The sequence below is a fragment of the Talpa europaea genome, assembly GCF_964194135.1.
Source record: "Talpa europaea genome assembly, chromosome: 4".
Lineage (NCBI taxonomy): Eukaryota > Metazoa > Chordata > Mammalia > Eulipotyphla > Talpidae > Talpa > Talpa europaea.
This window is the reverse complement of record NC_140070.1, coordinates 140,271,405-140,299,297: the sequence shown is the minus strand read 5'-3', so window position 1 is coordinate 140,299,297 and position 27,893 is coordinate 140,271,405. Positions and strand designations below refer to the sequence as shown.

The 27,893-nt window shown below is 46.6% G+C and overlaps 1 protein-coding gene across 1 annotated transcript; it reads right to left on the bottom strand.

Moving 5' to 3' along the window:
- On the bottom strand, positions 1 to 23,852 carry IFNAR1 (interferon alpha and beta receptor subunit 1; the record flags this gene model as incomplete). The annotated part of the gene is made up of 7 exons (XM_084232745.1): positions 1 to 60; positions 4,359 to 4,501; positions 5,287 to 5,428; positions 7,621 to 7,778; positions 7,881 to 8,080; positions 19,465 to 19,546; positions 23,780 to 23,852. The coding sequence occupies 7 exons, from the start codon at positions 23,850 to 23,852 to the stop codon at positions 1 to 3; spliced, it is 858 nt and encodes a 285-aa protein (XP_084088871.1).
- Positions 23,853 to 27,893: the final 4,041 nt, after the last annotated feature.

Below are 27,893 nucleotides of genomic sequence, written 5' to 3'. Positions count from 1 at the left end.
TCAAACTGCATCCTTCGACGTCACATACAGGGCGGTGGGGCACTCAATGTTCGACTGGGACTAGAAAAGGGGCAAAGGCCTGAGCCAGGGACACAACTGCCGTCTCCAGGGCCTTCCCGGTGCTTCACTTAGTCACCCGCACCCCTTCTGTACCGTGAACTCGCTCTGAGGCCCGTGGGCCTCAAGGACCTCAGTTCTCACATGGAGGTGCCAACGGAGCCCGACTCTGGGCCCCGAGAAAAGCTGCAGGGTGAGTAAAGTATCAGGCTTGTCGCCCTCCTGCCATTAGATTAAATGCACGCCCGACAGCTGGAGTAGGGGTGGGCGCGTGGTGGGTCCGCCTGGCTGAGACGGGCTGGCCAGCGTGGAAGAGAACTACGAGACGAGGGCGAGCGAGAGGACGGAACGAGCAGAAAGAGAAACAGAATAGAGAGGAGACCACGGGAGCACGCCGGGGAGCCCGGCCCCCCGGCAGCCCGACCCGCCCTGTACCTGGCAGGCGCGCAGTGAAAGCCTGAGAAGCCGCCCAGGGCTCCGGGACGCGCCTGCAGCCGCCTGCGCGGGGTCCTAGGACACCTGCTCCACGCCCCTCCCGCTGCTACAAAAGCCCACCTGACCCTTTTGGGGGGACAACGCTACAATGTGTGTCCCCCTTCAAGGTCCAGTGTGTGTAGAGGCAGGGGCGGCTCCTCCACACATGGGACTGAGGCGTGTCCTCGGGAAGAGCTTATCCCGAGACACGAGCTGTGAAAGCAGCTGAGCGCGGGACGCGGGGGACGCACCACCGCAGACTCAGTGGCGGCTGTGCCGAAGCCAAGTTTTCGGCTGAGGCTGTGAAACAGCCGCGCAAGCCCAGGAGCTGCTTGTCTCTTAGCGGGGTGGGGGCTGGGATCCTCAACACTAGGCACTGGGCCAGGCCGCAGGCCCCCCACGCCCCGTTCACCAACACCCTTTGAAGGCATCAGCGGCAGCAACTCTGGTGCATAAACGTGGCTAATACAATAGAAATCAAAGACTTTTAGGTCTAGTTTGTTATCTAAAATTTACAGTGACAGCTTAAAACAAAAATATACACAAATAAAAGATACAAAATATTTTTGTATTAAAAACCATCTAAACCAAAAGTATACATGAAATAAACGATACAAAAGTTTTTTTTTTGTATAAAACCATCAAACACATGGTTATATCCTTCCATAAAAATACAACAAAACACACAAACATTGTGAGAAACACTGTTTGGTTCAAATTCTAGGTTTTGCCACCCGAGTTATCTTCTGCACACCTGTGTGCAAGGTGTGGCGCAGCTGTGGCTGGGGCAACAGTGACGAGGGGTGTCCCTGTGCTCGAGGGGGACAGACACCAGGCAAAACAAATACCTGGCAGGTTGGGGGCACAGGGCCCCCTGGAGGAAGACAGTAGCCGCACATGCTCCCAACTCTTACAAGCAACCTTTTCTTGCAGAAAAGATCTAAATGCTGAGCGTGTACCCTGGGGATTTCTGGGACTTTCCAGCTCTGAGATCCAAGCAGCGTTTCTAATTAGAAAAAGGTGTCAGCCCCCCACCCCACTGCAGTGTGAGCACGAGAGGAGGTGAGTGTGCAGGTGTATTTGGGTCCCTATTGGGACTTCCATGTGCATTAACCACCATGGTCTGGCTCCAAAGATATGCGCCTTTCACATGCATTTTCTTGAGCCCATGCTGGCTGCGTAGAAGGGGGACCTGGATACTTCTAGACAGAGAAACTGGCCTGGTATTAAAAACGATGGAGATAAGCCATAAAAATAAGTACCCCCTTCATGTGTCAGCACCTGAGTCTGCATAGTCCCAGTTTCCTGAAGGTCATCTACTTTTCCCTATTCTGTTATTCCAGTTCTTCCTCTGTCTGTTATTTCAGCCCCGTTTGCCGGTCCTATACCCTGTGACTAACCTCGACATCGCCATCCCTGTTTTAAACATACCAGTAACTTCTTCAACGAGGGCGTTACTCATTTCCCCATAACCTGAGCGCCTGATAAGAAGCTTCCGTCCTAACGTTCTGCATCAGGATGGCTTCCCACGCAGTAAAAGGTGACCTGGCTTTATTCCCAATCTGGACAGGACAGGCAGCTGGGGCACAGGCGTCAGTGTTCTTGGGATAAATGGATAATGCCCCTGCAAGTTTTTAAGGGTCACATTTCTGGCATCTGTGCTATCTTCTTGAGAAAGCTATTTTCCAGAAAATCAGGTGTTAGTACTTATCAGGCTTTTCTAAAGAAATTTTTTAAGGGCCTATGTCAATGTCAAAAGAACAGACGAAATGTTCTAAATGCCTCCTGAAGAATAATGAACCTCAATACTGGGGATGAGGCGGCTGGATGCCAGCTGCCGTGGCCAGCAGGGCCGTAACCGGCCGAGAAGCACAAGCGTGGCCCTTGCCACAGAACGGCACAGGGCGCTCCGGTGACCTCAGCCGGAGGGGTGGGCTGTGCGGACACATGACTGTGTGTGCCTTCTGCCCAAATCATATACAATGCTTTGTATATGTCATTGTTGCTGTAATACAGGTAATATAATGTATCTAAAAGCTGGCATTAGAAAAAAGGATGGCATCATCTGGATTTAACTCATCAGAGACAGGACTCATGACAAGCCTTTCTTCCAGAACACAGGAAAATAAACTTTTTGCCCAAATTCCTGTAACTTCATCAGCAAATGGTTAAGTGCTTGCCTGTATTTCCAGCATCTATAAGCTGAAGATGTTTTCTTCTCCCACCAGCAAATCTCCTCTTAGCAGTTACTGAGTGGAGCAGGGAACTCAGGGTCCATATGGATCTCCCCCAGACTCCCCAGCTCCTTCGAGTTCACTGCTGGCCACAGGGCTTCCTGTTGTGGAAATTCGTCACTTGTTTTACTGTCATTATTTTCATCTTCATTAGAATAGTTTCCTGAATCTTCACTAGTTTGGGAACTGTACTGTTTGTAACCTTCATTACTTTGATTATTTTCTTCTAATGGAGTGACAGTGTTTGAATTTTCAATGATAAAACATCTCTCAGTTTGTTCGTCCGAAGTGAAAAGGAGTAGATTCATCAATGGTTGTTCAGACAAATACTAGTTTAAATAAGGGAAAGAATAAAAAATGAATTATTTAAAATCATAACAACTAGTTTTCCTTCTAAAGCTTTAGTTTCCTATGTCCATTATCTAGAAAACCTATCTTTTGGTGTGCTCATTAAAAGTAAACTAAGAACATATCAACTGCATGATAATGTTTAGCGTAAAATCATGCCCCATCTTAGAATCCTTTTTAGGATCCATATGAAGAGGACCTAAGAAAGGGGCACTTAGCTGCCAGGGGCTGTGGGGAGCATGGGGAGAAGGGAAGAGCACTGAGTTTATGAAAATTACACTTTGAACTAATAATTTCTATATCGAACCCACAAATATCCCGAAGAAGCACAAGTGGTAATTTTCCCTGTTCAAGTAAGAATGATTATTTGCTGTCATCAGCTCTTTTTAAGTACTTTAAATAATAGCTATGAACATTAGTGTCTGCAGGAGTGGGTATTTAAAAACTCAGGACAGAACAGTAAGCTTGTTAATATTCACAGGGCTGACAGGACGCTGACTCTTTCTGGGTTAACTCCTTCGTTTCTGTCAGTTCTGCGGGGAAGTATTATGGCTCCAACAATTCACCTTAAGTCAGGCTAGTTCCAAGCCTGAGCTCTTGACTACTCTGCCTCTGAGAGAGACTAGAAGCCCGCCTGAGGGGAGCCCCCCCCCCCGCCAGTCTGTGCTACCATGTCATCATTTAGTGCTTTCATCAAACATGCCAATTTCTTGGGAGGCCAAACAAAACCCTGTGAGGACATTCATGTGATCTCCTCCGCAGAATATACTTTCTGCACTGACGGTGTTCACTCTTTTTAAATGGTAAAACAAATGCCAGTTAAACTTCCAGAAGACTACGAGGTTAAGTCTAATTCTTACTATTTTATTATATTATTTTATTTAATGACTTTTTTCTTTTAAAAAATCAATTAAATGCAGTCAGTACAGATATATTTGTAAAAATGAAGGAAAACTATTTTATATCATCTCTATCTCTAATCTTAGTCCTGTCTACTCATAGAATTGTGATGGTCTGGTGTGCCAAATTCCAGAATAATTTTTGGCATTTCATAACATATTTTTGCTTAAAAATGTTTATCCTTTATCTAGTTATATTAATGACTATTTCTAAAGTTTACTAAAACTTTAAATACCCAAATCATTCCATTTGCTGAAGATCAAGAAAACATATATATGTTCAATTGAAATGAAACATTTCCCATTCATTTAAAGAAAAGTCCAAATACTGACAAAAGCAACATACCTCATTTATAGCAGACGGAGGTTTACTTGATGGGAAGAACACATACTTGATACATTTCAAAAGGACCATCACGAAGAAGATGACAATTAGGATACAAAGTAATGTGCAAATTCCAACTATCATTCCGATTTTGGAAGTATTTCCTAAAACCAGGTAAATGATGGTCAGAGTCAATATGTGTTTTAACACACAAATATGCTAACCATGAAAGATGGCTTCACAGGTCAGCTCTCATGACAAGTGTAAAAGACAAGCCTTCAAGGAGGAAGGAAACACCAGATCTATTAAACAGCAACACCGTTAGAAGCATTTCTGGTGGCCCCGAGCACACCACAGTTGTAGCGACAGCATTTCCATTTAAAGAGTGATTTAGGAAGCGAAAACAGGAGATTCTGAGTGAAGGATAGTCTCCAGCACTTCTCCAGCAAACAACTAGTACGATTAAGACACCTTCTGTGACTAGACACTGGGAACTGCAGAATACAGAACCAGGCGGAACTGTTCCCACATAATAAAATTCTATATTGAGGGGCCTCCCCGGTGGCGCAGCAGTTGAGGGCTGGGTTGCGAAGCTGCCCGCAGCCTCTCCTGCCGCCCGCTGCTCCCCTCAGCAGTGTACTTTGTTCGTCTGCCTGTTCTGCTCCCTGCTCTGGCTCTGGTGAATCCTTTCACCCTCCCACGCTTCTGACTGTACCCAGTGCTTGTATAAATAAATAAATCTTTAAAAAAAAAAATTCTATATTGACCTATGTGATTAGGTAAAATTGATTTACATAATCAAGGGTTATGTAAAAAAATTAAAGATAGTCTCATGAAAAGGTAGAGTAATATTAAAGGGAATTATGAAAACAGTGTACAATTTCAATGAATCAAACTATTGTGATTGTCTAGTTACATTAAAAAGAAAGGCACAGTGAAAGAGTCTGACCTGGCATCGTTTTCTCACACATAGTACCACTGAAGACGCTGGTTCTGTTCTCCTCTTCCACGAGGACTCTGGCTTTGACACAATATACGGTCAGCGCTTTCAAGTTCGGGATAGTAAAATCAGCTTTCTTCAGGAGTGTGCTCTGTAAAAAGAGTAAGTAAATTATTGATAAAATGTAGTCGCTTCATGAAATCAGTGAGGGATTATCTATTTTCTGAATTTTTCAAATACTTAACCTATGACCAGCCTCTACCAAATACTTCACTGGTATCACATTTAAGGAGTATCAGCCTGTTCTGGACAAGACGCTATAAACACATCAGAAAGTTAAAAATGTCACTGCCCAGAAAGCACGTGTACCCCCAGGACAACGCTAATTCATCATTGACTACAAGCCGGCTTGTTTAAGGGCCACTGTATCACCTCTGCTGAGAGGCCGAAATGTTAAGATTTGGCGTTCGGGCTGCTAACTGCCTCCATTAAGGAACTGCTCACAGCACGTGGCCTTAGGCAAGTTATTTAACTTCTCAGGGTCCTATTTCAGGGCCGCAAAAGGAGAATTATTACTCCTGTCTGTGTAAGTGTGATGCAATAAGACATTACAAAATAACCACAACAAAGTAGCTTCATGTAATGTTGTGTGCTGTTTATGTTTCCCCACTCAGGACAGACTGGCTGGGGTGCTAGCTCCCTGAGGCTGAGGGTCAGGGTTAGGTGCCCCATAGTCTCTCATCCTTGGAGCAGAGGCCATGCCGAGCATGCATCCTTTCTGGCAATCAGGAGCAGCGCAGGAGCCAGGCAAAACCACACATGTGCGTTTTTAAGGCCTCTGCTCACGTCACGCTCACAGTTATAGCCCAGACCCTGCTGTCTGGCAGGGCTGTTCTGAAGAAAGACTGAGACAAGCCGTGTGAAATACTCAGCACAGGGCCTGCTACACAGCAGGCCCAGTAAATCAGCGCAGGCCAGGATGGTAACTAGGAGTTACTGAATTGGTATTGTTTGTCAAGAGATGTGCTAGGTATTTTCATATACATTCCCTCATTTTAAGCCTTACAATCATCCTTTAAAAAATTTTAGTTTCCATGAAGAGGAAATAAAATCTCACTGAGGCAAAGTGCCTTGCCTAAGACTGCACAATTTGGTAGCCTGAGACACAAACTTGCCCCTCACTGAGGGGTAACAGAGAACTGGCTGTGGTACGTGGTACTTTACATTCTGGTTACAGTGTTCAGACAGTTCAAATGAAAGTAGCCAAGTCATTGCAATTTTCTTAGTCTTCCAAAAGAAAATGAAGTCAGAGAATTTACCAGCTCAACTGTGCATGATTTTTGAAGGTTGATCCCTCGACTTTAATTTCATGAGGGAAAAGTTATCAGGAATAATATGGAATGTCTGATGTTGTGGACTTGTCTGTTTATTGTTTATTTATGCATGCTAGAACTGGGGTATAGGCCAGAAGTATGGGGGATAAGAGGATTCACCAGAGACAAAGTAGAGAGCAGAACAGACTGATCCACTGAAATACACTGTGGAGGGCAGCAGCAGGGAGACAGGAGAGGTCTGCTGCGCCATGTGGGTAGCTCCCTGGCCGGAGATCAAACTTGTGCTACAGTGGCTGGTGACAGCTTGGTAGTTCTGAGACTTAACCCCTTGCGCCACCAGGGAGGCCCTAAACTGTCTCTTTAAACAATTTTTCTCTAATCCCTCTGCCAGCATGAAGTTAAATACTGAGGAATAAGATTCTGTTGGGCTGAGCTGAAATCTGGAGGCATGCTCTCCTCCTGGGGGCAAAGACAAACCACTGACGTCTCTAAGACTATTTTACCTACTAAGAGTCAGTTTTTGTCCCCATGGCCCTATTCTCGCCCCCCACCTGGGGAGAGCTGGCACCATCTGGAGCTTTCATTGGTGGGTGTAACTGGGAGGCTGGCACCCAGTGGGCAGAGATGTCGCTGGGCATCTGTCACACAGTAGTCACACAGCAGTCACAACCAAGAACCAGTCCATTCAAATGTCAACGGTGCCGAGAAACCCTGGTTTAGAGGAAAATCTGGGGCTCCTACTAAAAACGCAAATTCTGAGTTCCACTCCCAGAGATTCTGAGTGAGGAGGAATGGACTCAGGGAGCTGAATTTAAAAAGCAAACTGGGGCGCACATGGAGGTGACTTGTAACTGGAGAATTGCTCCCGTTCTCCCCTTGTGTACATCTAAGCTGATCATAGAGTTAGAAAATTGAAAAATCTCCCTAGAATTTTGACATCAAGCTTTGCTTACACCCAAATCATCGTTCTAACTCTAAGTTACAAAATTGTAACACTTAGTCTTCTTACCTTAGCATCTGAAGTATTTTCCCAGAAGACAATTTCATAAATGAAGGTGTAATACTGGTCCACTGGCCTGTTTTCTGAATCTTTTGGGGCGCTGATATAGACCTGCAGAGAATCCTTGCTGATGGGCTTCAGGGTGATGACCGGAGGGAAGATGACAACTGGAAGAGGCATAAAGAAGTGTGTTCAGTTGAGACCAGAAAAACAGTCTTAGCCTGCACCAGATGGAGGGTTACAATCTTAAGTAAACACTCTGGGCTTACTTTGTATTTCAGTATCAAATTGCTTCTCTTCAGACCAAAAAGATGTATTATTTCCATCAGATGCTTGCACACGGACAAAGTACATTCCTTCTGGGAAACCATGTTGAGAAAAGACGCACTGGGTTGTTCTGACATTTTCACAGGCCGGTATTTGTCTCCATTTATCTGAAAGGCTCCCACGAAACCTTTTTAAGTAGGCACTTTGAAGACAAAAACATTGTTTTATTCCAAATACATTCATCCCATATATATTTATCAAGATCTATGAATGCTAGCCATTCTGTATGGTGCTGAGGTGTCAGAGGCTAATGGTTCCTGCCCTCAAGAATTTTGCAATAGAGTGAACACATAGAGGAAAACCTATGTGAACACATAGAGGAAAACTCATAGAGGAAAACCTCTATGAGCTCCTACTCCAGGTGTGGTGAGGTGCGGCATGCCAGGCACACTTAGCAGCACACAGGACAGCTGCAAGCCAGTCGTTAAACACGGGCATCAGCAAAAATGAAATTATATAGACTTACAAATCAAAACATTGTGTTAAAAAGGTAACAAATACACCAAACTCATCTTGTCCTCATTATTTTACTACATTTTTACTATCTGTGCTCAAGGCTGCTTATGTCTATTGTCTCTTCAGAGCTGCGCTGAGGGTACCAAGTGTAAAACATCTGACCTGACATCAAGGCACCCTGGTCAGGTCTTCAAGCCTCCCAAATGACTTCTTTGGCCTCTCCAGCCCCTTCCACGTCCATACCCTCAGTTTTCAGTAGGTCTCATTTGTATATCGCTCCTCAGTCCTAAATCACACTTTGCTGTGCAGTGTCAGCAGCACATTTTTTTTTTTTATATTGATAATTCGACCATTTTTTTTAAAAAAAGATTTATTTATTTTATTTATACAAACACTGGGTACAGTCAGAAGTGTGGGAGGGTGAGAGAATTCACCAGAGCCAGAGCAGGGAGCAGAACAGGCAGAAGGACCAAGGTACACTGCTGAGGGGAGCAGCAGGCGGCAGGAGAGGTCTGCGTGCCATGTGGGACCCTCCCCCCGTGGCCGGGTATCGAACCGGCGCTGCAGAGGCTGAGGGCAGCTTCGCAACCCAGTGCTTAACCGCTGTGCCACCGGGGAGGCCCTAGCAGCACATTTTCTTCTGCTGTATCTTTGTAATTCCTTCAGTGCTCTGCAGTATACCAAGTACCCCAAAGAAACTTGAGGAGACCATCAGAAACCCTTAGCCCTCTATTCTGTGGCCCTATAATTTCACATACTTCTGAAATACTCAGAGACTATGGTGCAGCTTGCTTGTCAGTCCGTGGTATGTATATGTACCTACGTGTGTATGTCTGTGTGTATGCCATGCATACACAGGCATGTGAAAGGCTTTCCTTACAAACTGGTCTTGGTTCAATACTAACCCTAAAGAATTGAAAGAAATTGAGATCATATCTATACTGACTTCCCTTTATCCTCATTTTCCCTGTTTCTTCCCAGCCTTTCTTCTCACTCCATTTCTTTTCTTTTTTTTTAAAGATTTATTTATTTATTTATTTATACAAGAACAGGCAAGATGACAGAGCGTAGAACAGAACAGGCAGACTGACGAAATACACTGCTGCGGGGAGTAGCGGGCATGTCAGGAGAGGTCTGCATGCCATTTAGGACCCTCACTGTAGGCCGGGGATCGAACCAGTGCTGTAGAGGCTGTGGACAGCTTCACAGCACGGCGCTCAACTGCCTGTGCCACCAGGGGAGGCCCTCTTCTCACTCCATTTCTGCTTTACCTATACTTGGCTTTGTCCTTCTAATCCTCCGAGCTCCCTGTTATCTTTCTTTCCCACCCCTTCCTCCCCAGAATCCACTTCTCCTTTCACTTGATTTTCCTCTGCCCATCCCCCTGTTTATCCTTCCCAGACAACACAATCTACTGCAGTTCGCCCCCACTTTCATATACGTCATCTGTATTTAGCTAATACTGACCCAGCCACATAAAACACACTTTTCTTTCTTAACTTCCCACTAGAGTAATTACTAAAAAAATCTGTCACAGCCACTGAAATGATAAAGAAAATGGAGAGGTTTACTTGAATAGAACAAGTCAGAGAGGCGGGACTGGGATCATTTCAAGGAATTGTGGAAGAAGTGAGTTCTGAAGACCAGGATCCGAGGTCAAGCACTCCAGATCGGGGAATTAACAGACATAGCTAGAATCACACCTTTTTTAACGAGAGGAAGAACACTAGACATTATTAGAACACACCCTTTACAACATTTTACAACTTTCTTCTACAAATGAAGAAGCTGAGGCCAAAAGAGGTTAAGTGATTTAATGCCATGTCATCCAGTTAGTTACTGGCTGAGCTGGGGCTAGAATTAAAGATCTTGTTTCCCATATATCACAACCACCTTTCAATCAGCATTCAAGGAGCTGCAAGTGCAAAGAAGAGGAAAAAACAGCAGAATAAACTGGTGAAAATAAACTGGGCAAAAGGAAATTTATGGACCAGCACTTACAAAAGCCATTGAGCTTGAAAGGTCATGCCTTCATACAGGTAATCCCACTTAAGAACATAGCTGTGATTTTTAGCCTCGATTCTTAGATTTTCTGGTGGAGGCAGTTTATTTTCAACTGGAAGACAAAGAATATAGGAACAAGCATACAGTTTTATTCTAGTGAGAAAATGTAATTTGTAAGAATTTTTGACAGCAAGGGCAAGAAAAGGAAGGGATAGTGTTTTATCACTATGAGGTAGTAGCTATGGTACCCTGCATACGCACAGTGTGATGTGCAGCCATTTAAAAGAAATAGATCTATATGTACTGAGACATAAAGAGATTCTCAAAACATGCGATTCAATAAGGAAGTCGTAAAATATATCGATTTAAAAAATAACTTTCCCAAACTGTGTCTGTGTCTAAATGCAACTGAGGGTGAGGAGGCCGGACAGGAAGGCTTGAACATTTAAATATTTCTGCATTGTTTGATTTTAAAAATAAAGCAAAGGAAGTTTATAACTAAAATAATTGAATCCCTACCTTTCAACCTTAATTGTTAGCTAAGGAAATACTTCAGATTTTAACATTTCACTTTTGAAGGCATACAGCTTTTTAGAAGACCATTCTAGCAACTACCTCCCCTTTTGGGGGATTCTGAACCAATGAAGTTTATTTTGTCATCAGAAAATACTCTGACTTATAAGCAGAGTTTTTTTTTTACTTTAGAGTAAAATGTTTCCAAGTAACATTTCTTCTTATGTAAATATGGTTATAATACTTTAGCCTTAATAACTATTAAACCATCCTGTGACTTCAGAAACTATGGAAAAAATGCCAAAATAAATAAATTGCCAACCTGTATATATACAGATTAGTTATGGAATCTAAAGCAAAATTTCCTCCTTACCTGTGGTATTTATACAATATACTGGACTATATAAACCAGTTTTGCTCCGTGGACCAAATTTATAGTGTGCTCTGACTTTTAAGCAATAAGTAGTCTCTGGTGAGAGTTTATAAATTTTATCTTCAGAATTAACAGTTTGAGTCCTTTCCTATAACAAAAAATTAGAAGTCTGTTATTTCACAAAGCATAAAGTCAAATTTTAGAAGTAATTTTTAAATCAATCCACATTTTTCTCCCACCTCAAAGGTAAGAATAATGCTTACTTCCATACTTGAAGAGTTTTTCCAGATGACCAAGTGGTATATAAACCTGTTACTATCCGTAGCCCACATGATACTTTTTTTTGTTCCAGGAGGAAAGATGTTTATTATTATTGCTTTATCTTCAGCTTTTAAATGTACCTTTGGAGGACCAATCTGAGCTGTGAATATCAAAACACTTCATTAACACAATGCCAAAACAGTCACTCAACAAATCATGCTGATGTCGTGCAACAGAGAAAGTTGCTCAGGGAGTTTGCATTTTAGGGTGAGAAATGGCAAAAAGTCCCAAGTGAGCACAGGAACATAATGTTATGTGTGCTATGAGGAAAAAGACAGACACATTAAGGCACAGAGAATGGCAGCCAAGGCCTCTGTAGAGAAGTTTGTCAGGAAAAGCCTCTCTGAGACATGGCAGCTGACTCCCAAATCAAGGAGGGAGTGAGTCACACAGGTGTCTAGGGATGAGCATGCCAGGCTGAGGGTGCATCACATCCGGGCCCTAAGAAGGAACAGGCATGACCAAGACACAAGGGGCTAAGTGGATGGAAATGAGAACAGACTCTTAAGAAGAATCTCTCTCGAGTAGAGGCTGTGGAGTTCTGGGGGCTGAGATGAGTGTCCTGACCTGACCTACATTCTGGAAATGCAGGGTGATGGGTGGGGGTGGGTGAGGGTTCAGGACATAGTTTAAAGCAGCTCATTAGGAATTTGCTGATGGACTGACTGGGTGCACGTGGGCTGTGAGGAGGAGATGGCCACGGAGCGAGGCTTTTGGCCTGAGCAAAAACAGGTGATGTCATTAATGGAGATGGAAAAAATCTGCAAGAAGAGAAGGTTTTGAGGGGGAAATCAGGAGCTTCGTTTACATGGCTGGGGTAAACGTGTGCTGACTGTGAGACATGAAGCGGAGTGCTGGCTGCAGCTGGCCATGCAAGTCTAACGGTGCAAGAAGATGTGAGGGTGCTGCCTTGGGGTCATGGGGTAACTGCTGGTGCTGAAAGTGGTCAGGTCACGAATGAGAGGGGACAGAGGAGTCCCAGTGCCTGAGCCCCACAGCGCTGCAGCACTGGCAGGCTTGGGAGACAAGGGGAAAGCAGCCAGTTGGGTCGAGAGAGACAGGTGAGCAGAGGTGCAGTGCCCTAAAAACACTTCGCGCACAGGCAGTGGTGATCAGATAGATGCGACAGAGGCCCAGAGTCAGCAGAGCACTGGGACTGAACTTGGCATTGCTGTGAGGAAGGAAGCGAGGCTGAAGAGAGTGGAGGGAGGAGTAGAGAAAGGGGGTACAGACAATTCTTCCATGTCCTGTGTAGGGTAAGGAAAAACGTCAGGCTTTTCTGCCTTCCCGCCATCAGGATTGATGATGGATCCTGGCGGTCCTGAATGCAGGCCTGATGGCGGGCACCTGGAGTGGGGTGTGGGCCTAGGTAGATGGGATTCACCTGGGCTGAGACTGGGCTTTTAAGGGCAGCGTCACGGGGACGCCAGCAGAAGCAGAGAAGCAACAGAATGAACGGAAGAGCAGAGAAGCAGAGAGAACGCCAGAGAGCCCAGACAGAGTGAGGATTTGCTGGGGGCTGGGAGGCCTGCCATCCTCCCGGCCTCCCAGCACCTCTGCCTGCCATATGCCTGGTGAACCCCAATAAAAGCCTGAAAACCTGTTGAGGGCTCTAGGACTCTGACTTCTCCTTTACCCACTCTGCTGGATCAGAAAACCAGTCCTGACCTGACCCTACATCCTGGTTATACAGCAGGGGTTCTCAAAATATTTGGTCTTGCTCTTAAACTAATTGAGGGTCTCAAGGAACTTGTGACATACAGGTAAAATAATAAAATTTGGCATATTAAACATGAACACTGATAAAAAATTTGAATACTTCTGAATTCATTAAAAAACTCTATGAGGGCCTCTCCGGTGGCGCATCGGTTGAGCGCTGGGCTGTGAAGCTGCCCGCAGCCTCTGCAGCACCGGTTTGATCCCCGGCCGCTGGGTGAGGGTCCCACATGGTGCGCAGACCTCTCCTGCGCTTCTGACTGTACCCAGTGCTTGCATAAATAAATAAATAAATAAATAAATAAATAAATAAATAAACCTTTAAAAATAAATAATCTTAAAAAAAAAAAAAAAAACTATGACATGGTAACAACATGGTATTTGTTGTAAAAAAAAATGACCTTTCCACAAACAAAAAACTTAGTGAGAAGAGTGGCGCTATTATTTTGTTCAAATTTCTTTAATGTTTGGCTTCATAAAGAAGACAGATGTATCGCCAGCTACTTCTGCATTTCTGTCACAACCTCACACAGCAACCTCTGGAAAACTGCACCATACTCATGACAGAATGACAACAAAAAGGCAAGTCAGTCCTAGAATTAATAAAAATAGTTTTGACTTTACCATCTCCTAAAAGGGTTGTAGGGACCACACTTTGAGAACCACTGGTATTAGGGACAGCAGAAAAATGGGGTTCCACAGGAAGGAAATAAGGGTTTAAGGAAAACTTTCTTCTTGTTTTACAAAGACAGGTGGTATTACATCAAATGAATGGATTTGGCAAGAAGCCCCTCTGGTAACATTTAATAAAGACCGTAATGCGTTTTCCTACCTTTCTTAAAAGGTACAAACGAGTACACTTTACACCACGGGGAAGTGCTGTTTCCTTTTTCTGCTCTTATACGCAAATGAATTTCCACATAGACATTTGGCTTGAGGGAAGAAAAGTTGCATCTGGTACCAGTAACATATTGACACCCAGGCAAATCCAACCAATTATTTATTCCATGCCTTTAAAATAAAAAAGCAAAAGAATGTATAAATACAAAAGTGTGGCAAATACGTTTCTGTTCAGTAACATTACAAAGCCAATTAAAGTAGCTATTTCTTCTACCTGGGTTAATGCCTGTTAAGAGAAAGAAGTGAAAGATAAAAGTCATTTTACTGTCAGGTTTCTTCAAAATAGTTGTGTGATACTAGATTCTTCTAGAAGACGAACAGTCAAGGCTGAGGGCGAGCCTGTAGGACATGCTGTTACAGAGGAACAGGCTGAAGTGAAGGCAGCGGCAGAAAATGGACTTACTCGATTTCATGGATGTTGCCTGTTAAGACCCATTACCTTACCAGGCAGATAAACTATCCCATGAGAAGGAATTTTCGTCAAGCCTAATCCACAGTTGCAGCATTAGATCTTTTTTTTTTCCTGTGGGTGGGGAATAACATTGGAGACTTCCTTTATTATTATTATTTAAAAAAAAATGTATCTTTTTTTATTGAGGTAACATTGGTTTACAACTCTACATATGATTAGGGGTACAGGTTCACTTCTCTTCAGATGTTATGTCCCACACCACACACACCATCCAAGTCCTCCAGCAGAGTCCAGTGGGTGCTTCCCCCCCCCCCGATCCCTGCTCTCTGGTGGCCTCTAGTCTACAGATTTTGAGGGTTTGCTTTGGTTTAGTTTTGTCTGTTCCTTTGTTTTGTCTCTTTATATTACACATGAGTGAAATCATCCAATATTTGCCTTTCTCCTGAATTATTTTGCTTAGCATGATCCCTCTAGTTCCATCCATTTTGTCCAAAAAGTCAAGATTTACCTCTTTTTAAAAATATAGCTGAGTAGTATTCCATTGTGCATATACACTACATTTTCTTAAACCACTCATGTGTCTTTGGGCACTTAGGTTGTATCCACAACTTGGCTATTATAAATACTATTACAATGATCACTGGAGTGGATAATCTCTTCGAATTTGTGTTTCTTCATCCTTTGGGTAGATACCTAGGTATGGAATTAATGGATCATATAGTTGATCCACTTTTAATTTTCTGAGACACCTCCAGAACTGTTTTATCAATAGATGCAGAAAACACTTGAAAAGATTCCTCATCTATTGATAATTAAAAACCCTCGGGACCTCCTTGGTGTCGCAAGGGGTTAAGCACTGCACTATGAAGCAATCCGAAGCCTCTGCAGCACGAGTGCGATCCCTGGCCAGCCAGGGAGCTACCCACATGGCGCAGCAGACCTCTCCTGTCTTGCCCACTGCTCCCCTCAGCAGTGTATTTCAGTCAGTCTGCCTGTGTTCCCCACTCTGTTTCTGGTGAATCTTCTCACTCACCGCATCTCTGGCCTGTACCTCAGCTCTTGTGTGCATAAATAAATAAATCTTTAAAAAAAAAAAAAACTATCCAAAAAATGGGGATAGGAGAAACACATCTCAACACAGTAAAAGTCACATGACAAGCCACAGCCAACACCATATATATTCAATGGTGAAAAACTGAAAGCTTTTCCTCTAAGCTAAGGCACAGGACACGGATGTCCATTTTCACCACTACTGTTCAACATGGAAGTCCTAATAAGAGCAATTAGACAAGAGAAAGATACAAAAGGAATCCAAACTGGCAAAGAGGAAGTGAAACTCACTACCTGCAGATGACATAATATACATAGAAAACCCTAAAGATTCCACTAAAAATCTATTAGAAACAATGAATCGGTGCAGTGAAGTGGCAGGCTACAAAATCCACATGCAAGAATCTGTTGTGTGGCTTTCTAGAAACAGCTAACTAGAAGAGGATAGAATCAAGAAACAATCGCAATCACATTCGCACCAAAATTAATTATAAACTTAACAAAGGAGGCACAAAAACTGTACAACAAAAGCTCTATGACACTGTTAAAAGAAGTAGAAGACAAAGAGAAATGTAAAGCTATTCCCTGTACACGGACAGGAAGAATTAGCATTATTAAAGTAATCATCCCTCCCAGAGCAACAGACAGATTCAGTACAAGCCCTAGCAAAGTCTCAGGGACATTCTTCAAAGATATACAGCAAACTTTACCTGAATTTAAACACTCTTCCACTTTAGAATTTAATTTTTTAAAGCTCATATTCTTAAAATTTTAATTAAAAATTCAGACAGTTTTTTTCCCCCTGCAAATTAGTATTTATCAGCAAATACAATTTTTAAGAAAGCAGGTGACATAAGAAAGTCTGGAAGAGGGCACAGTATATAAACCTCTTTAAATCAGGGGATACAGGGTCAAAATAAAATGAGTTACAGGCACAAAGCCAGCACATGTTGATGGTTCACTCACCTGGAGAACTCTTACTACAAACAGAAAACCTTATAAAAAGTGACAATTGACCCTTTCTATGACCTCAGGCGTCTCTTTAGAGTCTTTCCTGCTCTGGGAGAAGTCACCGACCATCTATGAAAAATGCTTCTGCTGGTACGGGAGCAACAGCAGAGGGAGCTGTTTTTATATTTTCTTAAGAAAGCAAAAAGTCACCACATACAGTTCTTGGAGGAGAATACATGTGCTTTGAGAACAAGTATGTAACTGCTCATACAAAAAATTCATTTCCTAAAACCAGGCTCATAATATAACTCCATGCCATCTTTTGTCTCTCCCAGTCACTGATGTATTCTAAGCAACAAAGGTATTTGCTGAATGAAAAGAGTGAACAGAACCCCTACGTGCCTAGGAAACAGCTCCAGCCATAACTACGGGCGCTGCTGTGGTCACCCGTGTTCCACAGACACTGGGATCCTAAGAGCTAATTCACGAGTCTCCTCTCTCTTACCCCAGCAGCCTACGGCTGTGTTCTGAGAAACACTATTTAAAAAAAACAAACTGGGCTTTCGCAGCAGCTTGTCCCTCCTGTCCCCATCTGGTGTCCTAGAAGCTGACTCCATCCAGAGCCTTGACCTTGACCAGCCTGTGCTAGGACACAGGAATGACAATGAGGACCTTGGAACACCTGGGAGAACGAGCCCCACCCCAGAAAGGTATGTACCCACCATCAGTGGCAAGGCAGAGGGATTTCTTGGTGGATCGTCATGCACCAACCACCATGTCGAGAACACGATGGAACACTGTCGCGAGGCACACCCGAGGTCAGACCGAACACTGTGAGGTGCCCCACTCACGCAGGAGCCAGAATGTGCAGGGACTGTCCCGGTTCCACTTGCAGAAAAACCGTATCCCACCAAGAAGAGGAAGTGAGAGGACCCACCGGATTGCCACCTCCTATTTAATTCTCACTTTTGATCATCAGAGACTCCTTTGCCAGCCTGACCTTTATAAAGGGTGTCACAGGGGCCACTTGGTTTTCCCGGGTATGTTGAGCCCTTGCTCCCTCCCCTTGGCTGCCCTCGAGGTGGGGCGGTGGCCTGCCCAGATCTTTGATCACCCCAGCACCTGCACCTCATTCTGGAATTTTGTCCATTCATGTCATTTCTGGGTCAGTGAGGACTTTTGCCCTAAATAGTACTAATACCACTTAGAAAAGCAGAGCTTATAACAACTGCCTGGGATTGTGTCACCATGAAAAATAAAGGTGTGAGGCCACTGTGCTATATGAGTCACTTCTGATAAGAGTAATAAATGTGATTGAAAACAAAAACTTGTGTGCTGCTGCTATTAACTACACTCAGCTGACCACTAAGGCCACGCCACTCTGAGCATTTTCAAAAGACCCCTAACAACCTTTTGAGTTGGGTGTCCTGGTCCTGGTTTAAGCTTGTTTCTGTTTATTTAAAATTAAGAGCCTGTGCTCACTCCCTAAAGCATCCCAGTTTGGATAGTAAAATACTTATGTCATATTAATTTTTGTCTCCAATTAGTAGATAAGGAAACTATACCTGAGAGAAGAAGGGGCAGGGATGGATTAAATCCCAAGCGCCCTGGCTCAGATCCACACCACACTACACCAACTCCCCAAACTTGCAGTGATATATTTTTACAAGGCAATTGTTTGTAAAGCTAGCAGAACAGACTAGAGTAAGAACACACTGAAATAATGCATTTGATGCTAAACATGCAGAATGGCAGCTTAAAAGACAGATTATTATACATTGCAGAATTTAGTGTAAGCAATACAACAGGTGAAGGAACAAGAATATGACTGTTCTTTTCATAAGGGTAACTTTCAGTAAGGATATATGAAATAATTTTTATGTCTGAAGCAGCTGTTTAAGGAGAAAATGCTGAAGGAAGGCCACAATCACAATTGGTAATAATGTTCATTTGGAACTCTCTAGATAAAAATTCTTCTCAGTGCTAAGAAAAACCACATCTGTGTAGACATGTATGTTTGTGTACACAAATATGCAAACTTCTAAAGGTATGAGATTAGATGAATCTCACAGTTTTATGAACAATCAGCTGGAGAACAATAGTGCGGGGTTGTGGCTATAGTCGGGGATCCTCGTTCTGGAGGCCCTGCTTCTTTACTGCCCAATTCACTGCCTTTTCCTTCATGAACATGGTTAGCATTTGAGACCTCAACACACAAAGTCCAGTCCTACCCTCCCTGAGCTGCGCTTCTCCCTGTAATCCTTCCTTCTGCCCACCTCTCCTTGTGGTGACTCTTAAGTAGGGAGGGGACACTGCAGGGGAGGCAGAAACACCAGAAACATCTGATCTTGGACATGCAGGGTCCAATACTGATGATGTTAATAACTTGTATCTAAAATTAAAACATTGTGTCAGATGGAGTTCAGAGGAAGGCCTGAGGTAGGGTGCTTGCTGAACTATTTATTCCAAGACTCTGGGGAGTCCTCCCATATCCTCAAGGTATGCTCTAGTCCAGACTCTAATTTATGTGTAAAGATGGTGGAACACCCATCAGTAGTGGTATGGTGTGGACTAGCACTGTTACCACCCTCATCCCAAAATCTCATTAGCTTCAATGCCCAAAGATGAATTTGACTAAGTCTCTATTTGTAGATTTGAAGTTATAAATACTATGAAAAGTAGACATAAAATGGAAAACAAAAAACATTTAGTAAATCTGAACAAAATCATAGTGTTAAATTTATAAAAATGGTTCAGATTATTCTGGCAGGTCAGTAAGAGAGCCACATACATTTGATACTCTGCTGAATAAGTCACATTTCTGACAGACTTGGGGCTGCTCCACATCAGGGTAAAGTTGTCATCGATGATGTCGACTGTGACGTTCTGAGGAGATTCTAGACTGTTTTCCCCTATAAAGGCAACAAAAAAGAAGGTGGTTTTATTTTATTTTAAAAAATATTACTCTTCTCTTCATATCACTGAGTAAAGAATGAATACATTCAAAGATAACAAAGTCTCTAAAAATCCCTTTCTTAAACCAAAATGTTTATTGGAGTTGTACAGGTTTCCAGTCATCAAATGTGTATTACAAGTCATTGGAGAAAAAAATCTGGGGGAAAAAAAGGCCCAATCACCTTAATAATTACTCTTACCATAGGGAGGCTGCTAATTTTTTGACCTGAAAAAAATAGTCTCTGTATAAAAGAATTTTCACTGGTCTTGGAAGTGATACTGATGTAAAGGATACAGGGGCCAACTGTTTAAAAGCCTCAAGATGGCGTCACAGTCCAAGTTCTGAGGTGAAGCTGTGCTTTGCAGACCCCCAAGAGCACAGAAAGGAAGAGATTTCAGTTCTTCACAGCCATTCCCAGGAACTAATGTTCACATAACGAAATTGAGATAGAAACATGAATGTTTATCACTTGGGTCAAACCCCATGGGAAACTTGAAGGGGGAACACCCAAAGTCTGAAGCCCTCTGTTTATTTTATTTTTTTTAAAGATTTATTTATTTATACAAGAGCCAGGATATGGGCCAGATGCGCGGGAGGGTGAGAGGACCCACTAGAGACATAGCGGGGAACAGAACAGGCAAACTGACGAAATACATTGCTGAGGGGAGCAGCAGGCGAGACAGGAGAGGTCTGCGCACCATGTGGGACCCTCACTGGCCGGCTGGGATCGAACCGGCGCTGCAGAGGACGCCGACAGCTCCACAGCATGGCGGCAATGGCCTGCACCACCAGGGAAGGCCAGCCCTCTGTTGATTTTTAAGGACTTCCATAGAAAGACCTTTATTTTTTATACTTTTAGAACAAACCCTCCCCCAGTTGGCTGTCTGCTCTTCTCACTTGTCTTTCTGGCCCCACCAATCTGCAGTGCTCTTCCTCTCTGGTCAGCCAGATCCTCCAAGACCCAGCTCAAGCCCAACCCCTTACAGAAAGTGTTCCCCCCTACACAGCTCATTCTATGTCATTAATCTGTACTGTTCAATTTCACATGGATGAGGATGGACTCAGCACAGCACACCCATTTAGTGGCCTGTCAAAACGTGTTGAATGAAAGATGATTTTAAAAGGACTGCTTCTCTGTTTTGAGCAGGATTTTCCAGGCAGACTGCAAATTCCTTAAGAAGGTAAGAATTATTGGGCCTCCCCGGTGGCGCAGCAGTTGAGCGCTGGGTTGCGAAGCTGCCCGCAGCCTCTGCAGTACCAGTTCGATCCCCGGCTGCTCCCCGGCCACCGGAGGAGGGTCCCGCATGGCGCGCAGACCTCTCCTGCCACCCGCTGCTCCCCTCAGCAGTGTACCTCGGTCCTTCGTACCTCGGTCCTTCTGCCTGCTCTGCTCCCCGCTCTGGCTCTGGTGAATTCTCTCACCCTCCCGCGCTTCTGACTGTACCCAGTGCTTGTATAAACAAACAAACAAACAAATAAATAAAACATGCCTCTGTTAAAAAAATAAAAAACCTTAAAAAAAAAGAAGGTAAGAATTATATAAAATAAAATATTAAAAAATAAAACTATATATTAAAAAAAGGTCTATATCTTTCAGAACACTTAGCACAAAATTGGATTCATAGATCTTTCTCAATACAACAAAGGGCTGATCTTTCACTATATGCTACTTTTTTTAAGAGACCTACTTTTAAAGGTATTTCTTGTTCCTTCAGTATATCTAGCCTTTATTTCTGCCCAGGTGAAGCACATTATCTCCCTGCAGATTTTCTACCACTGGGGTCCTTGTGTAGAATTTTCTTTATTGGATCTGCTTCCCCTGCTTTCTATAGTTAGAAACATTATGGTATGGAATCAAATGGGTAGACATCTGAGAAAACATTTTCTGGAAATTCTCTAAATTGGGGGAGATATGCACTAAGTCTCCCCACCCTCAAATCTCTGTTTACACTCATACTTCCTGAGACTTCCTCCCTGAACAGAATACTTCCCCTTAGCCCACTTCTCTAAGTCTAATTCTCATCCCAGTTGTTAGAATTTTGTAGGTCTTATGCAGCCAAAGGAAAGTGATTTCAAGTGGAACATGGCAGGCATGGACCCAGGAGGTTTAGAGGGGTTAACAAAAGATTTGGTGGCATCTGTGGTATATCCTGTTTAGAAGATTATAATTCTACTAATGTCCATCGTTGATCCTCAGGAATACACTGCTGCAAAGTGATGGAGACCCTGGACTTAGTTTAGAGGAATCTTGGCATTCTAGGAATCAATAACTGACAAATAGACGTGAACTTGGAAATAGTTATTAAACAAGATTTTACTTCTCCTAGACTCTGTATTAGTATTAGCAAAATCTTTTTAAAATTTATTTCACTCATTAGCACAAAACATGGCACTTTATCCAATGCTTCTATTTATATAATTAGTTGTTTCCAACCTTTCATATTCATCTTAATGACCAGAAAGAGTTTGCTTTTTTAAATCTGACATAAACCCAAACACATACATCTGCACAGATAGTAGTTTCCGCCCATATAGTTAATTATTTTCTTAGACTAGGTTCCCAGAATTGCATTTACTAGGTTTAAAGATATGAATATTTTTAAGGCTTTTAAAGATAAAGCAACATTATGATCTCAGGTTAGGATTGATTTTTTCCTTCAGTTATGAACATTATTGTCACGTTGAAAGAAAAGTATTGTCACTTTGAAAGAAAGATGTTACACAAAAGATAAATGATAACTAGGTGCTTACTATACAGATGGTTAATTGAGAACTTAAATTGCTTGGTCTTTAGGAAATAGTCTAGTCAGTTAAATCCCAGAGCTCTGGGGTCAGATTTCCACGCCTTGGGCCTTGGGCAAGGCAATCTCCCAAGCCTCAGTTTGTTCATCTATAAAATGAGACTATAGTGTGGAGGGAGGTTCTGAAAGCTAAATGAGTTTATACCTTTAAAACACTTAAGAATTTTGCCTGACACAATTAAGAATGCAAAAAAAAAAGCATTCTTAATTGTGCATTTTATTTATTTTAGCAGCTCTCTTCTAAACTAGATTTAAATTAGGCTCTTGACACACATCCTCCTGGAATGTTAATTTGACATGAAAAATATGGGAAGTTTTTTTAGACGAAGGCTAATACGAACTTAATGCAAACATTGTATCAACAAAAGACCTCAAAGAAGTTACGACCGGCCGCACCAAGCCCTGGGACACATACACTATGTTATACCCTCCATCTGTGGCGTCACTGAAGACTTGGGATGCCCTGCACCAAACTGGGAGCGGTTTTCTAAGCAATTAAGTCTTCCGAACCCATAAGGCGGCCTCACAGACCTCCTAGACTCCCGCCCTGGGTGCCGAGGGGCTGTTTTCCCTCGGGTACCCCCAGCCACTACAAAGTCAACCATTCCGCTCAGGACCTCGGCTAACTAGTCAGAAGGGCAGCAGAGCGGCCTGCCAGCGCCGGGCCTTTGCCAGAGCATTTCTCTGTCATAAATCCGGGGGGCAGGGACGTTCCTGCGGTGCCAGTGTTAGGGGGAAAGGGTGTCCTGAGCTAATCCCATGCAGGCTTTGTGGACGCCACCCCCACCCCAGACCAAAGCCATCAGGACATTGGGAAAGACAAATCCCATCACCACCCAAGGGAAGGTGGCTGGGCCCTGAGGGTGGGGTTCAGCAGCCAGGGTTGGTATAAAAACCAAACACGTGGGCCTTGGGGGGCTCGCCCTCTGGCTCCCCGGCTCCGGGCTCCGGGCCAGCTCTCAGCGCGCCTTTGGGATTCCAGGTCGGCGGACCGGGGAGGACGCATTTAAAACTTTGTCTCCCACTTTCCTCCCTGAGCTGTCCATTTCCTCACCTGCCCTTCCCCTGTGAATGAACCTTTCGCGTGCGCCCGCAGTGGAGCCCGGGTAAGTCCCTGCAGGCGCGCGGGCGAGGACCCACAGCCAGGCACCCCGTTTTGTATCGGGGCGGCCCTGGAACACCAGCACCCGCAAGGGGCGACGACTGGCGCGCCGCTCCGGCCCAGCGGCCCACGCCGGGCGGCCGCGCCCCAGGGACGCGGACAAGACCCACCCCCAGGTCCCGGCCCGCCCGGCACGTCCCCGCCGGCCCCGCGCCCGCCCCGGGGCAGCAGGCCGCGCCCCGGCCCCGCTCCGAACGGGGCCTCCCCCGGCCCCGCAGCCTCTCACCTGCGCCTCCGGCCCGCGCCCACGGCAGCCCGGCGACCAGCGCCAGGATCGCCGCTCCCTGGACGGCCAGCATGGCCCGCGGGTCGCCGCCGGCTCGGCGGTCAGACGTCAGCCCCGCGCGCTCGCCCCAGGCCGGGGTGGCCAGGCCCCGCGCAGCCCCGCCCCGCGCAGCCCCGCCCCGCGCAGCCCCGCCCCGCGCAGCCCCGCCCCGCGCAGCCCCGCCCCGCGCAGCCCCGCCCCGCGCAGCCCCGTCCCTGAGCAGCCCCGCCCCCACGCAGCCCCGCCAGGCGCGCAGCCCCGCCCCCAAGCAGCCTCGCCCCCGCGCGCAGCCCCGCCCCCGCGCGCAGCCCCGCCCCCACACAGCCCCGCCAGGCTCGCAGCCCCGCCCCGCGCAGCCCCGCCCCGCGCAGCCCCGCCCCGCGCAGCCCCGCCCCGCGCAGCCCCGCCCCGCGCAGCCCCGCCCCGCGCAGCCCCGCCCCGCGCAGCCCCGTCCCTGAGCAGCCCCGCCCCCACGCAGCCCCGCCAGGCGCGCAGCCCCGCCCCCAAGCAGCCTCGCCCCCGCGCGCAGCCCCGCCCCCGCGCGCAGCCCCGCCCCCACACAGCCCCGCCAGGCTCGCAGCCCCGCCCCGCGCAGCCCCGCCCCGCGCAGCCCCGCCCCGCGCAGCCCCGCCCCGCGCAGCCCCGCCCCGCGCAGCCCCGCCCCCGCGCAGCCCCGTCCCTGAGCAGCCCCGCCCCCACGCAGCCCCGCCAGGCGCGCAGCCCCGCCCCCAAGCAGCCTCGCCCCCGCGCGCAGCCCCGCCCCCGCGCGCAGCCCCGCCCCCACACAGCCCCGCCAGGCGCGCAGCCCCGCCCCGCGCAGCCCCGTCCCTGAGCAGCCCCGCCCCCACGCAGCCCCGCCAGGCGCGCAGCCCCGCAGCCCAGCCAGGCGCGCAGCCCCGCCCCCAAGCAGCCCCACCCCCGCGCGCAGCCCCGCCCCCGCTCAGCCCGCCCCCGCGCGCAGCTCCGCCCCCACACAGCCCCGCCAGGCGCGCAGCCCCGCCCCGCGCAGCCCCGCCCCCGCGCGCAGCCCCGCCCCCGCGCGCAGCCCCGCCCCCACACAGCCCTGCCAGGCGCGCAGCCCCGCCCCGCGCAGCCCCGCCCCCGCGCAACCCCGCGCGCAGCCCCGCCCCAGCCCGCTTTCGCCCCGCCCCTTCCGATCACTCCGCCCGTCCGCGCCCGCCCACGCGCGGCGAGCGAGGCTGGGCGGGGGCTTGGCGCCCGCAGCGCGCGCGCCTGGGAACGCGATGGGCCGTCCAGTTTCCTCGCGCTCCCTCTTTACTTTAGGGGCGGCCACTCGCGGCCCACTCTCACTTTCCGGGGACCCCGCGCTTCCCCGGGGCCCTGAGCGCAGGAACGCCGCGCTTCGCTAGTGCGCCTGCGCCGCTCCGGCCCGGAAGTGCAGCTTCCGCCCTCCCGGGGGCGCGGGGCGCCGTCGGCCCGAGGCTCCGCGCGCTTTGGGGACCCCGGCTTTGGAGAGCGGTGTCGGAAGGATTCGGGGAGGCGGGGAAGAGGAGGCTGCTCAGCGGGCCCGGCTGTGTCGCGCGTGCAGGCCTGTGAGCGAAGGGCTGGGGAGTCAGAGTTAGGCCGGGGAGCCTCGAGCACAGGTTTCTTAGGGGCGACCTAGTGGAGGGGCCTGAGGGCTACTAGACTCCTGAGGGCGTCCGGACTTGGGGTGGTGTAGTGAAAAAGCATCAGGCTTTTCTGCCCTCCCGCCATTAGCATTCATGAGGGATCTGCGGTCCTGAAGGCATGCCTGATGGCGGCACCTGGAGTGGGGTGTGGGCCTATGTAGGTGGGTATGTTACAGGACAGGGAGAGGGGCAGCCCAAGCCCCGCAAACCTGCCTATTCTACATGGGTTCTGCCATCCGCCGCATCAACACAAAACATAGGAGACTTTAATGGGAAGGAACTTTAATAAAACTAGGAAACAATACAGGAAAGGCAAAGAGTCCAGTTTCTAAATGAAGCATCCAGAGTTACCCGTCCCCTCGTGGGTAAAAGTCCATCCATATGGGATTGGCCCAGAGCAAGGCCCCAAAGCCTGCTACAAGTCTAAAGCATCTTCCAGTGAGGACCCACAGAAAAGGGTCACAAACAACTGGACAAGCCCAGAAGGAAAAGAGCAAAATCAACATCAAGATAAAAGCTGCCATTGTCACCTCCCCACGGGTCTCACCCACATCTGTGTCACCCAGTCCACGACCAAAAGACAAGCGCAGTTTCTTCACGTGTCTCTAGGCTCCATGCGCCTCCTCCAGGTCTCCTGGCTCCATCCTGCTTCTTCCTCAGTCTCTTCTTCAGCTTCTCTTCCTACTCAGCTCCACCCTCCCTTGGGTGGGGCAGGGAACCTCCCCCTTTCCTGGGGACCACCCTGTTACAGGTACACCTGGGCTGAGACTGGGCTTATGAGGGCGGGGTCCCCGGGGACGCCAGCAGTGCAGAGAGAACTAATGGAAGAGCAGAGCGAAAGTGAGAAGAGAATGGAACAGCGAAAGGAGCGGAGAGCAGTGGCCGCGAGAATGCCCGAGAGCCCAGAAAGAGTGAAGACTTGCTGGGGGGCTGGGAGGCTTGTCAGGCACCCCTGCCTGCCCTGTACCTGGTAAATCCCAATAAAAACCTGCAAAAGCCACCGAGGGCTCCAGGACTCTCTCCTTTACCCGGTCTACTCAGGTCATAGAGAACCTGCACTATGCCCATTCCTGCCACTACAGGTGGTCTCCAAATTGTGGTTACTAAGCCTTTTGGATTGACGACCTTTTCCGGCAATTTGAGCCCACTATTCCAAGGGTTCAGATACCTGACTATTTGATGATGTATTTTATGAAAATACGAAAACTGAAAATATACAAAGGATGAGATGAAATGAGCATCCAAGTGCTTAGCTGTTAATTATGACACCCAAACGATATTTTCAATTATATGATAAATGAATAATCGCAGAGAACAATGTGAGTGCCTTAAAAACAGCTTTGAAGTATAATATGCATACTGTGAAATTCACTCTTTTTTTATTTTTTATTTATGCATACAAGAGCAGGGGGGGTTGAGGCCAGAGATGCGGGGGGTGAGAGGAGTCACCAGAGACAGAGTGAGGAACAGAACAGGCAGACTGACGAAATACACTGCTGAGGAGAGCAGTGGGTGAGTCAGGAGAGGTGTGCTGCGCCATGTGTGTTGCTCCCTGGCTGGCTGGCAATCGAACTTGTGCTGCAGCGGCTGCGGATTGCTTCTTAGTGCGGTGCCTAACCCCTTGCGCCACCAGGGAGGCCCTGTGAAATTCACTCTTAATAAACAATGCACACAGCAAACAATCTGCAGATTTTAGACCTCGTTTTTTTAAAAAACATTGCAACTGATTCCAACCAGTTTGCAAAAAAACACTTCTGGACATCAGGAAATGGAAATTTTTAATACTCATGTTGTTGCAGTTTTGATTAGTGGGAGCCCTGGCCAGCTGACTCTCTTCCTTTTGATATCTGCCATCATATTTTGGAGCACTTTTTTTGCCTTCCACTTTGCTGCCCCTGGCTCATTTTACAATTCTTCTCCTCCATCCCTAAAATCAGCCATTTTCCCAAGGGGCCTTCATTTCTTTTAGTGGGGAGGTTTTATTTAGAAGTCAATGTCTCTTCTTTGGTGGCCAAAAAAAGCAGTTCCCTGTTAAAAAATTCTTACTAGAAATAGCTGCCTTCATGGCAAGTTGCCAGGCAATCATGTGGTAGAACTTCCCACACTGTGAAATTTAACTCGTTTCTTCAATTTCGGCCGTATTTCTGTACATCTTCTAGTAGAATTTGCTGACAAAGGAATATGCTTTGCTTTATCACCATATCGATGGCAACAAGAACAAGTGTTTGCCCATGACATGTGACTTTTCATTTTCTGATATGGAGTAAGAACATCAAAAGTACTTTCCAAACCTGTCATCAACTGTAGTGAAATTTTGTAAAGAACCGAAGTGAATAAGTATCAGATGACTGAAGCACTGTCCCAGCATTCTTGAAGAGCTTTGCTTTTATGTCTTCCTACCGGCATGACTTCCTACTGCCTTCACCTAAACTCTCTACGTTCAA